The sequence below is a fragment of the Saccoglossus kowalevskii genome, chromosome 12 (assembly GCF_978046115.1).
Source record: "Saccoglossus kowalevskii chromosome 12, keSacKowa6.1, whole genome shotgun sequence".
NCBI lineage: Eukaryota > Metazoa > Hemichordata > Enteropneusta > Harrimaniidae > Saccoglossus > Saccoglossus kowalevskii.
In genome coordinates this window covers 1,107,024-1,120,541 of record NC_140652.1, presented here as the reverse complement: position 1 = coordinate 1,120,541, position 13,518 = coordinate 1,107,024, and the positions used below count along the sequence as shown (strand labels likewise).

The window sequence follows — 13,518 nt, the reverse complement described above, 5'->3', positions numbered from 1 at the left end:
CTGTAGTGTAACCCTGTGCCGTATTTCACTCTGTAGTGTAACCCTGTACTGTGTTTCACTCTGTAGTGTAACCCTGTACTGTATTTCAGTCTGTAGTGTAACCTTGTACCGTATTTCAGTCTGTAGTGTAACCCTGTGCTGTATTTCACTCTGTAGTGTAACCCTGTGCTGTATTTCAGTCTGTAGTGTAACCCTGTGCTGTATTGCACTCTGTAGTGTAACCCTGTGCCGTATTTCAGTCTGTAGTGTAACCCTGTGCTGTATTTCACTCTGTAGTGTAACCCTGTACTGTATTTCACTCTGTAGTCTAACCCTGTACTGTATTTCACTCTGTAGTCTAACCCTGTACTGTATTTCACTCTGTAGTGTACCCTGTGCTGTATTTCACTCTGTAGTGTAACCCTGTACTGTATTTCACTCTGTCGTGTAATCTTGTACTGTATTTCACTCTATAGTGTAATTCTGCACTGTATTTCACTGTGTAGTGTAAACCTGTACTGTATTTCACTCTGTAGTGTAACCCTGCACTGTATTTCACTCTGTAGTGTAACCCTGTACTGTATTTCACTCTGTCGTGTAATCTTGTACTGTATTTCACTCTATAGTGTAATTCTGCACTGTATTTCACTGTGTAGTGTAAACCTGCACTGTATTTCACTCTGTAGTGTAACCCTGTACTGTATTTCACTCTGTAGTGTAACCCTTCACTGTATTTCACTCTGTAGTGTAACCCTGAACTGTATTTCACTCTGTAGTGTAACCCTGTGCTGTATTTCACTCTGTAGTGTAACCCTGTGCTGTATTTCGCTCTTTAGTGTAACCCTGTGCTGTATTGCACTCTGCAGTGTAACCCTGTGCCGTATTTCAGTCTGTAGTGTAACCCTGTGCTGTATTTCACTCTGTAGTGTAACCCTGTACTGTATTTCACTCTGTAGTCTAACCCTGTACTGTATTTCACTCTGTAGTCTAACCCTGTACTGTATTTCACTCTGTAGTGTACCCTGTGCTGTATTTCACTCTGTAGTGTAACCCTGTACTGTATTTCACTCTGTCGTGTAATCTTGTACTGTATTTCACTCTATAGTGTAATTCTGCACTGTATTTCACTGTGTAGTGTAAACCTGTACTGTATTTCACTCTGTAGTGTAACCCTGCACTGTATTTCACTCTGTAGTGTAACCCTGTACTGTATTTCACTCTGTCGTGTAATCTTGTACTGTATTTCACTCTATAGTGTAATTCTGCACTGTATTTCACTGTGTAGTGTAAACCTGTACTGTATTTCACTCTGTAGTGTAACCCTGCACTGTATTTCACTCTGTAGTGTAACCCTGTACTGTATTTCAATCTGTAGTGTAACCCTTCACTGTATTTCACTCTGTAGTGTAACCCTGAACTGTATTTCACTCTGTAGTGTAACCCTGTGCTGTATTTCACTCTGTAGTGTAACCCTGTGCTGTATTTCGCTCTTTAGTGTAACCCTGTGCTGTATTTCACTCTGTAGTGTAACCCTGTGCTGTATTTCACTCTGTAGTGTAACCCTGTGCTGTATTTCACTCTGTAGTGTAACCCTGTGATTTCTTTCACTCTGTAGTGTAACCCTGTATTGCACTCTGTAATGTAACCCTGTACTGTATTTCACTCTGTAGTGTAACCCTGTACTGTATTTCACTGTGGTGTAACCCTGTGCTGTGTTTCACTCTGTAGTGTAACCCTGTGCTGTATTTCACTATGTAGTGTAATCCTGTGCTGTATTTCACTCTGTAGTGTAACCCTGTGCTGTATTTCACTCTGTAGTGTAACCCTGTGCTGTATTTTCGCTCAGTAGTGCAACCCTGTACTGTATTTCATTCTGTGGTGTAACCCTGTGCTGTATTTCACTCTGCAGTGTAACTCTGTACTGTACTTCACTCTGTAGTGTAACCCTGTACTGTATTTCACTCTGTAGTGTAACCCTGTGCTGTATTGCACCCTGTAGTGTAACCCTGTGCTGTATTTCAATCTGTACTGTAACCCTTTGCTGTATTTCACTCTGTAGTGTAACCCTGTACTGTATTTCACTCTGTAGTGTAACCCTGTACTGTATTTCACTCTGTAGTGTAACCCTGTACTGTATTTCACTCTGTAGTGTAACCCTGTACTGTATTTCACTCTGTAGTGTGACGCTGTACTGTATTTCACTCTGTAGTGTGACGCTGTACTGTATTGCACCCTGTAGTGTAACCCTGTACTGTATTTCACTCTGTCGTGTAATCTTGTACTGTATTTCACTCTATAGTGTAATTCTGCACTGTATTTCACTGTGTAGTGTAAACCTGTACTGTATTTCACTCTGTAGTGTAACCCTGCACTGTATTTCACTCTGTAGTGTAACCCTGTACTGTATTTCACTCTGTAGTGTAACCCTTCACTGTATTTCACTCTGTAGTGTAACCCTGAACTGTATTTCACTCTGTAGTGTAACCCTGTGCTGTATTGCACTCTGTAGTGTAACCCTGTGCTGTATTTCGCTCTTTAGTGTAACCCTGTGCTGTATTGCACTCTGTAGTGTAACCCTGTGCCGTATTTCAGTCTGTAGTGTAACCCTGTTCTGTATTTCACTCTGTAGTGTAACCCTGTACTGTATTTCACTCTGTAGTCTAACCCTGTACTGTATTTCACTCTGTAGTCTAACCCTGTACTGTATTTCACTCTGTAGTGTACCCTGTGCTGTATTTCACTCTGTAGTGTAACCCTGTACTGTATTTCACTCTGTCGTGTAATTTTGTACTGTATTTCACTCTATAGTGTAATTCTGCACTGTATTTCACTGTGTAGTGTAAACCTGTACTGTATTTCACTCTGTAGTGTAACCCTGCACTGTATTTCACTCTGTAGTGTAACCCTGTACTGTATTTCACTCTGTCGTGTAATCTTGTACTGTATTTCACTCTATAGTGTAATTCTGCACTGTATTTCACTGTGTAGTGTAAACCTGTACTGTATTTCACTCTGTAGTGTAACCCTGTGCTGTATTTCACTCTGTAGTGTAACCCTGTGATTTCTTTCACTCTGTAGTGTAACCCTGTATTGCACTCTGTAATGTAACCCTGTACTGTATTTCACTCTGTAGTGTAACCCTGTACTGTATTTCACTGTGGTGTAACCCTGTGCTGTGTTTCACTCTGTAGTGTAACCCTGTGCTGTATTTCACTATGTAGTGTAATCCTGTGCTGTATTTCACTCTGTAGTGTAACCCTGTGCTGTATTTCACTCTGTAGTGTAACCCTGTGCTGTATTTTCGCTCAGTAGTGCAACCCTGTACTGTATTTCATTTTGTGGTGTAACCCTGTGCTGTATTTCACTCTGCAGTGTAACTCTGTACTGTACTTCACTCTGTAGTGTAACCCTGTACTGTATTTCACTCTGTAGTGTAACCCTGTGCTGTATTTCACCCTGTAGTGTAACCCTGTGCTGTATTTCAATCTGTACTGTAACGCTTTGCTGTATTTCACTCTGTAGTGTAACCCTGTACTGTATTTCACTCTGTAGTGTAACCCTGTACTGTATTTCACTCTGTAGTGTAACCCTGTACTGTATTTCACTCTGTAGTGTAACCCTGTACTGTATTTCACTCTGTAGTGTGACGCTGTACTGTATTTCACTCTGTAGTGTGACGCTGTACTGTATTGCACCCTGTAGTGTAACCCTGTGCTGTATTTCACTCTGTAGTGTAACGCTTTGCTGTATTTCACTCTGTAGTGTAACCCTGTACTGTATTTCACTCTGTAGTGTAACCCTGTACTGTATTTCACTCTGTAGTGTAACCCTGTACTGTATTTCACTCTGTAGTGTAACCCTGTACTGTATTTCACTCTGTAGTGTGACGCTGTACTGTATTTCACTCTGTAGTGTGACGCTGTACTGTATTTCACTCTGTAGTGTGACGCTGTACTGTATTGCACCCTGTAGTGTAACCCTGTGCTGTATTTCACTCTGTAGTGTAACCTGTACTGTATTTCACTCTGTAGTGTGACGCTGTACTGTATTTCACTCTAGTGTGACGCTGTACTGTGTTTCACTGTAGTGTAACCCTGTACTGTATTTCAGTCTGTAGTGTAACCTTGTACCGTATTTCAGTCTGTAGTGTAACCCTGTGCTGTATTTCACTCTGTAGTGTAACCCTGTGCTGTATTTCACTGTGGTGTAACCCTGTGCTGTGTTTCACTCTGTAGTGTAACCCTGTGCTGTATTTCACTATGTAGTGTAACCCTGTGCTGTATTTCACTCTGCAGTGTAACCCTGTGCTGTATTTCACTCTGTAGTGTAACCCTGTGCTGTATTTCGCTCAGTAGTGCCACCCTGTACTGTATTTCATTCTGTAGTGTACCCTGTGCTGTATTTCACTCTGTAGTGTAACCCTGTACTGTATTTCACTCTGTGGTGTAACCCTGTACTGTATTTCACTCTGTAGTGTAACCCTGTAATGTCTTTCAGTCTGTAGTGTAATCCTGTACTGTATTTCACTCTGTAGTCTAACCCTGTACTGTATTTCACTCTGTAGTGTAACCCTGTACTGTATTTCACTCTGTAGTGTAACCCTGTACTGTATTTCACTCTGCAGTGTAACCCTGTGCTGTATTTCACTCTGTAGTGTAACCCTGTGCTGTATTTCGCTCAGTAGTGCAACCCTGTACTGTATTTCATTCTGTGGTGTAACCCTGTGCTGTATTTCACTCTGTAGTGTAACTCTGTACTGTACTTCACTCTGTAGTGTAACCCTGTACTGTATTGCACTCTGTAGTGTAACCCTGTGCTGTATTTCACCCTGTAGTGTAACCCTGTGCTGTATTTCACTCTGTACTGTAACCCTTTGCTGTATTTCACTCTGTAGTGTAACCCTGTACTGTATTTCACACTGTAGTGTAACCCTGTACTGTATTTCACTTTGTACTGTAACCCTGTACTGTATTTCACTCTGTAGTGTAACCCTGTACTGTATTTCACTCTGTAGTGTAACCCTGTACTGTATTTCACTCTGTAGTGTAACTCTGTACCGTATTTCAGTCTGTAGTGTGACGCTGTACTGTATTTCACCCTGTAGTGTAACCCTGTGCTGTATTTCACTCTGTAGTGTAACTCTGTACTGTATTTCACTCTGTAGTGTAACCCTGTACTGTATTTCACTCTGTAGTGTAACCCTGTACTGTATTTTACTCTGTAGTGTGACGCTGTACTGTATTTCACTCTGTAGTGTGACGCTGTACTGTATTTCACTCTGTAGTGTGACGCTGTACTGTGTTTCACTCTGTAGTGTAACCCTGTACTGTATTTCAGTCTGTAGTGTAACCTTGTACCGTATTTCAGTCTGTAGTGTAACCCTGTGCTGTATTTCACTGTGTAGTGTAACCCTGTGCTATATTTCACTCTGTAGTGTAACCCTGTGCCGTATTTCACTCTGTCGTGTAACCCTGTGCCGTATTTCACTCTGTCGTGTAACCCTGTGCTGTATTTCACTCTGTAGAGTAACCCTGTACTGTATTTCACTCTGTAGTCTAACCCTGTACTGTATTTCACTCTGTAGTCTAACCCTGTACTGTATTTCACTCTATAGTGTACCCTGTGCTGTATTTCACTCTGTAGTGTAACCCTGTACTGTATTTCACTCTGTCGTGTAATCTTGTACTGTATTTCACTCTATAGTGTAATTCTGCACTGTATTTCACTGTGTAGTGTAAACCTGTACTGTATTTCTGTCTGTAGTGTAACCCTGTACTGTATTTCACTCTGTAGTGTGACGCTGTACTGTATTGCAACCTGTAGTGTAACCCTGTGCTGTATTTCACTCTGTAGTGTAACCCTGTAGTGTATTTCACTCTGTAGTGTAACCCTGTACTGTATTTCACTCTGTAGTGTGACGCTGTACTGTATTTCACTCTGTAGTGTGACGCTGTACTGTATTTCACTCTGTAGTGTGACGCTGTACTGTGTTTCACTGTAGTGTAACCCTGTACTGTATTTCAGTCTGTAGTGTAACCTTGTACCGTATTTCAGTCTGTAGTGTAACCCTGTGCTGTATTTCACTCTGTAGTGTAACCCTGTGCTGTATTTCACTCTGTAGTGTAACCCTGTGCCGTATTTCACTCTGTAGTGTAACCCTGTGCTGTATTTCACTCTGTAGTGTAACCCTGTACTGTATTTCACTCTGTAGTCTAACCCTGTACTGTATTTCACTCTGTAGTCTAACCCTGTACTGTATTTCACTCTGTAGTGTACCCTGTGCTGTATTTCACTCTGTAGTGTAACCCTGTACTGTATTTCACTCTGTCGTGTAACCCTGTACTGTATTTCACTCTGTGGTGTAACCCTGTACTGTAATTCACTCTGTAGTGTAACCCTGTAATGTCTTTCAGTCTGTAGTGTAATCCTGTACTGTATTTCACTCTGTAGTCTAACCCTGTACTGTATTTCACTCTGTAGTGTAACCCTGTACTGTATTTCACTCTGTAGTGTAACCCTGTACTGTATTTCACTCTGTAGTGTAACACTGTGCTGTCTTTTACTCTGTAGTGTAACCCTGTACTGTATTTCACTCTATAGTGTAATCCTGTATTGGTTGATGCAAAAGATGTATCTGCTGCACACAGAGCAAGGTATTTCTGGGGAAATCTACCCGGGATGAACAGGTGAATACTTGATTTAATTTACAATTGAGGCTGCAGTTAGTTTCTTCTCATGCTTGGCTTTCAGTTGTGGATGTTTTACTTGTATCCTTATCAAATCATGATGGCCAATTAGTTTTCGAAATTCATCAAAGTGATTTCCACCGTTAAGGACTGTTTGTGAAAGAATGAATCCAAATTAGGCATTTCTGTCATTCACAAACCAAATTTTAATTCTGTCTTTGCAGATTTCATTCAAACATTACCTTGAGATACGCCACTTTGTTTTGCAGAGTAATTGAATTCAAAATAGGTTATTGGTTGTCATTTTGTATCCATGAATACTGTAGAGCAGTTTTAGCTTTGACATACATACCATATGCACATGCATTCATTCGGTTATTCAAGATGGCAGAATTACATTATTATTACTTGGGTTCTGATTCAAAATATCTGACTGGTTTTACTATTGTTTAATATTGCATGACAAGGGACTGTGTCATGTCATTGTGTTTACAGAACCATAAGCCTGACATGCCTTGGCTGATTGTCAAAAATATTACACATACGTAATACACCTTATGCACAAAATCTCATTTATTAATATTATTCCAAAATGCACCAAAATCAAGCATTTCTGTGATTCTTGAATTCAATCTTAATTGGTCATGAACATGTGGGGATATAATTTATATTATGTAACTTTCATATACATAATTTTATTTGTTAATTAATTGTTTTAGTCTTTTCTCTAATTTAATTTCTAGAATAATAATCATTATAGTCTATGTACAAAACAGGCACTTATTATAATGCTGTACTGATGTTGTAAGTGGTGTTATGTAAACAGAAATAGAAACACAGATTCCATATTGCAGTAAAGTCAGACGTTTGTTATTTAAAATGTCCAGAGTAACACAACCATATATGGCAGTGTAGAACACACTTACAGAGATAGACATATGACAATATATGGCCGTGTAGAACACATTTACAGAGATAGACATATGACCATATATGGCAGTGTAGAACACACTTACAGAGATAGACATATGACCATATATGGCCGTGTAGAACACGCGTACTGAGATAGACATATGACTATATATGGCCGTGTAGAACACACTTACAGAGATACATTTGACCATATATGGACGTGTAGAGCACACATACTGAGATAGACATATGACCATATATGGCCATGCAGAACAGACGTACTGAGATAGACATATGACATATAGTCGTGTAGAATACACATACTGTGATAGACATATGACCATATATGGTCGTGTAGAACGCACATACTGAGATAAACATATGACCATATATGGCCATGCAAAACAGACGTACTGAGATAGACATGACATATAGTCGTGTAGAACACACATACTGAGATAGACATATGACCATATATGGCCGTGTAGAACACACATACTGAGATACATATGACCATATATGGACGTGTAGAACACACTGAGATAGACATATGACCATATGTGGCCGTGTAGAACACACATACTGAGATAGACGTATGACCATATATGGACGTGTAGAACACATACTGTGATAGACATGACCATATATGGTCGTGTAGAACGCACATACTGAGATAGACATATGACCATATATGGCCATGCAGAACACGCGTACTGAGATAGACGTATGAAATACATGTATATGGTCGTGTAGAACACACATACTGAGATAGACATATGCCCATATATGGCTGTGTAGAACACACACACTGAGATAGACATATGACCGTATATGGCCGTGTAGAACACACGTACAGAGATAGACATATGTCCATATATGGCTGTGTAGAACACACTTACAGAGATAGACATATGACCATATATGGCCATGCAGAACACACGTACTGAGATAGACATATGACCATATATGGCTATGCAGAACACGCGTACTGAGATAGACATATGACCATATATGGTTGTGTAGAACGCACATACTGAGATAGACATATCTTGTTAGTTTCATTTACCCGGTAATAGTTTCATACACATTATGGGGACAATGAAGTAATTTATTTATATTTTCTCTGCTTAGACCGAGTTTGGCGACTGAATCCAACAACTCTCTTAATTTACAGAGTTGTCTTGAGCCGCATTGTAATAGACAAGCGCTGGTATGTATAAGTAAAAATTAATTTAATTAATTAATAACAGGACTCCACTTTAGGTGCCATCTGATGTCAATTACTTTTCAATTTACAATTTATTCACACAGTTCAATAAAGTGAGAACAGTTACCTCTAAAGCTAACTCTATTAAACAATGTAAGGAGCAAATCCTGCCTGTCAAGATGGGAACAAAGTCTGATGCTTTGTGGTGTACTGAGATGGAAAGGTATGACTTCAAACATTTCCATATCATAAAGTGCACACGTGATGTTGTATTACTATTACTACATAAGCGCAAACAGACTCTGTTTCATATCGGAAATGAAACAGCAAATGGCTAATATTTGTTTATAATAAAATATTCAAAGCGAAAAAGGTTTACTAGATAATTTATTACTGATGCTAATCAAATAACCTACTGCTCGAAAAATTAGGTGGAAACCCGGGCAACAACGTTACAAAGCTTCGTGGCCTGGCAAAAAACTTGATGGACTTGGGCGACCGGTAGTTTCTAACACTACATTCACACAATAGAACATTTGTAAATAACACCACACCAATTTAATTTTATGGATGACATCCGCACGCGCATTAGTTTGCGCCTGTTCTCAAAAAAAAAAAAAATCTCTGACGACGAATCTCCACAGATCGGTTTTCTGTCCGGAACTTGCCGACTCATATTGTCGCAAAGCGCCGACTTGTCGTAAAACTCGTTTTGGACTACCTCAAAACCAAACTCCGCATAGTTAGATGCGCGTTACGTAAAGTGCAAAGATTTTTAGGAAGGAGATTGCTTCAAAACATGCCAATTTTGTCATAAATGATCCAACATGGCAACCACACCACCAAAATACGTGTGCATAAAAGTTCAGAGGTAAAACGGAAGGATTGTTATAGACTGGTATGCAATTGACATTGGCCCAGGGAGATGTGACGTTTACACAGCTATACGAGAGATCGGTAGCGGCAGGCAAGTTTCGCTCAGAAAACTTTAAGGACATATTGTCCAGAGTGGCTGTCCTGCGTTTCTTCTGCAACGATGAGAGAAATGGAGAGAGTGGAGGTGTATGGTGACCTAAAAGTCAGTTCGGTTGCTTTGTCTGCATTGAACTCGACAAAACTGCAACGAAAGCTCCTCAGCCAAAGTCCCCTTTTGGGGTGAAGAAAAGTTTCTTATTATTTTTTTTAGCTCCGTTGTCGACTTTGTCGAGCGGAGCTTATCATATGAGTGATTGTCCGTCGTCGTCGTCCGTGTCAATGTTTTACTTTTTCGACTTCTTCTTGAAAACTACAAGCCTGAATGCTTTGATACTTGGTGTATATGTACCTTGGGTAGACCTCTCTCAGATTTGTTCATTTCATGATAATATCTTCAATTCTCTAATTTTGGTGAATATTTTTGTCATTTTTGGTAAAAAGTGATATTTTCAACTTCTTGTTGAAAACCGCAAGTCCAATTGCTTTGATATTACATATATAGGTACTACATGTGGACCTCTCTCAGATTTGTTCATTTTGTAATGATATCTTCAATTCTCTAATTTTGGTGAATATTTTTGTCATTTTTGGTATAAGTGATATTTTCGACTTCTTGTTGAAAACCTCAAGTCCAATTGCTTTGATATTACATATATAGGTACTACATGTGGACCTCTCTCAGATTTGTTCATTTTGTAATGATATCTTCAATTCTCTAATTTTGGTGAATATTTTTGTCATTTTTGGTAAAAGTGATATTTTCGACTTCTTGTTGAAAACCTCAAGTCCAATTGCTTTGATATTACATATATAGGTACTACATGTGGTTCTAACTCAGATTTGTTCATTTCATGATGATATCTTCAATTCTCTAATTTTGATGAATATTTTTTAATTTTTGGTAATTGGTGATATTTTCCACTTCTTGTTGAAAACCGCTAGTCTGATTGTTTTGATACTACACATATTGTTCATTTTCTAATGATATCTTATGTTCTTTAATTGAAATGTGCATTGCTAACAGCGGAGCTATCTCAGCCGAGAGGCTGCTTGTTTTCATTTTCTGATTCGGATAATTTGCTTGCACACACAGTCAGTAATATTTTGATCATATGACAAATTTTCATCAAGATACATGTACATAATTTTCTGCATCCAAATTTTTGTTGACTGTGTTGGTGTTTTGTTTTTTAATATCGAGCCTCTTATAATTTGTTACATAGTTGAAGTAGTTCTAGAGCATTAGTGTCTACACTTAATCTATCTGAAGTGTCACTTTAAAAGCTGTAGTTTGAATGTCAAAGAAGTTAATTTCCAGGTTGCTGTTGACAAACTTATTGTTCATTTTTAATTAATTTTTTTTTCAATACAACACAGCAAGTTTTTCTTTATTGTTGAGTTGATGTGTATGCCTTTGTCAAAGCAAATCTGCCTTATCCTCTTGCCTTTTGAAAATCAAAGGTGATGATACCTGTGACAGTAATACAGTACGAAATGTGTACATCAACATGTGCCTCCTACAAATAAAGACTTGTTGTTGTTTTTTTGATACACTGTGGTTCAATTCGTAATAACAGCTCCGTAGTCCTGTGGTTTTAGCAGCATTTTTTTGTTCTCCCTCACGCATTAGTTTTGGGGTCTTTAGAGCATGTCATCCATAAAATTAAATCAGTGTGGCCTAACTGAAAACTCATAATACTTTTGTTCTATCCACAGATTATTTGGATTTCCAGAACACTACACTGATGTAGGCAATATGAGTAGAACAGCACGTCAGAAGTTGTTAGGACAAGCATGGAGTGTACCTGTTGCTAGGCACTTACTAGCACCCCTTAAGGAATATTTTGCCTGTGATATGTACAAATATGCAAATTATTGTACCTAATTACTCCTGTTACTTGTGCTGTATTTTCAACAGATAAAGCCGCTTCTATAAAAACATTGTTATAAAAAGGTTTATAATTTTTTACTTGTAATTTCTTGTTCTTCTAAAATTGTTATTTATGTTTTATTTTAAAAAGATTCTATTTTTTCAGTGCTGGCACTGTTAATTATTTGTTATTTATTTTAGCGTTTATTAGTTTATTTGTTATCAATACATTGTTACCATTATTTGTATCTATATAAAATTTGAAAATATGACTGAATTGAATTTGTGTTTAATTTGTGGAAGGTATGTATGTAACAAAAAACCCTCAGAAAAAGTACACTGTTTGTTGGTGACAAATTAGCACATCAGCTACCTAACACTTTTAATACATCTAGCTGTATTGAGCCAGAGTGACTTAACATATTGATGTTAATGGAAGGTAGTGGGTCTGAGCAGTTAGTTTGTCTTTGTCATGAGTGAGGTCAATGTATCTTTACATAATTTGCACTCAACATTTAAGATTTGCCATGCAGCCCTGCAGATTGTCTTATTTTACTGGACTTTTTAACTTGCCCGTACTATCAAAGATGGAAGGGAAAGGTATATTAAGGGAAAAAATGTGTTGTCGTTATTGTTGTCTTTAATAATTGTTATTGTGTGCACAATAACTTTACTAATTCCATTCCAAACTTCATCAAAGTTGGTCACCTTATTCATCAGTACTTTGATGCCGTACTTTGCCACTACTTTCCACTACTTTGGTGTACTTTGCCACTATTTTGCCGTAATGTGAAACTACCGTACTTTTCACTACTTTGCCGTACTTTGCCACTACTTTGCCGTACTTTGCCACTACTTTGCAGTACTTTGCCACTACTTTGCAGTACTTTGCCAATACTTTGCTGTACTTTGCCACGACTTTGCCGTACTTTGCTGCTACTTTGCCGTACTTTGCGCTACTTTGCCGTACTTTGCCGCACTTTGCCACTTCTTTTCTGTACTTTACCACTACTTTCCACTACTTTGGCACTACTTTCCCAATACTTTTCCTTACTTTGCCACTACTTTGCCATACTTTGCCACTACTTTGCCGTACTTTGCCACTACTTTTCAGTACTTTGCCACTACTTTGCCGTAATTTGCCTCTGCTTTGCTGTACTTTTCAGTACTCTTACCACTACTTTTCAGTACTCTTACCACTACTTTTCATTACTTTGCCACTAATTTGCAGTACTTTGCCTCTACCTTGCCGTTCTTTGCCACTACTTTGCCGTACTTTACCATTACTTTTCAGTACTTTGCCACTACTTTGCAGTTCTTTGCCATTACATTTCAGTACTTTGCCACTACTTTGCCACTACTTTTCTGTACTTTGTCACTACTTTGCAGAACTTTGCCACTACTTTGCTGTACTTTTCAGTACTTTGCCGTACATTGCCACTACTTTGCCGTACTTTGCCACTATTTTTCAGTTTTTTGCCACTACTTTGCCGTACTACTTTGCCGTATATTGCCACTACTTTGCCATACTTTGCCACTACTCTGCTGTACTTTGCCACATCTTTGCCGTACTTTGCTACTACTTTGCCGTACTTTGCCACTATTTTGCAGTACTTTGTCACTATTTTGCAGTACTTTGCCACTACTTTCCCGTTCTTTGCCACTACTTTTCAGTACTTTGCCAATACTTTGCCGTACTTTGCCAATACTTTGCCGTACTTTGCCACTACTTTGCCCTATTTTGCCACTACTTTGCCGTACTTTGCCACTACTTTGCCGCTACTTTGCCGTACTTTGCAACTGCTTCGCCGTACTTTGCCACTACTTTGCCGTACTTTGCCACTACTTTTCAGTACTTTGCCACTGCTTTTCAGTACTTTGCCACTGCT

General features: G+C 38.8%; 1 protein-coding gene across 1 annotated transcript in view; it reads left to right on the top strand.

Moving 5' to 3' along the window:
• Positions 1–11,906, top strand: part of LOC102808789 (DNA (cytosine-5)-methyltransferase 3C-like) — an 89,909-nt gene extending 78,003 nt beyond the window's left edge. The window contains exons 18-21 of the mRNA XM_085506277.1: positions 6,580–6,665; positions 8,709–8,787; positions 8,889–9,007; positions 11,476–11,906. Coding sequence (XP_085362403.1) covers positions 6,580–6,665; positions 8,709–8,787; positions 8,889–9,007; positions 11,476–11,644 — 453 coding nt within the window. The 3' untranslated portion in view covers positions 11,645–11,906. The remainder of the gene's footprint in view (positions 1–6,579; positions 6,666–8,708; positions 8,788–8,888; positions 9,008–11,475) is intronic.
• The last annotated feature ends 1,612 nt before the right edge of the window (positions 11,907–13,518 follow it).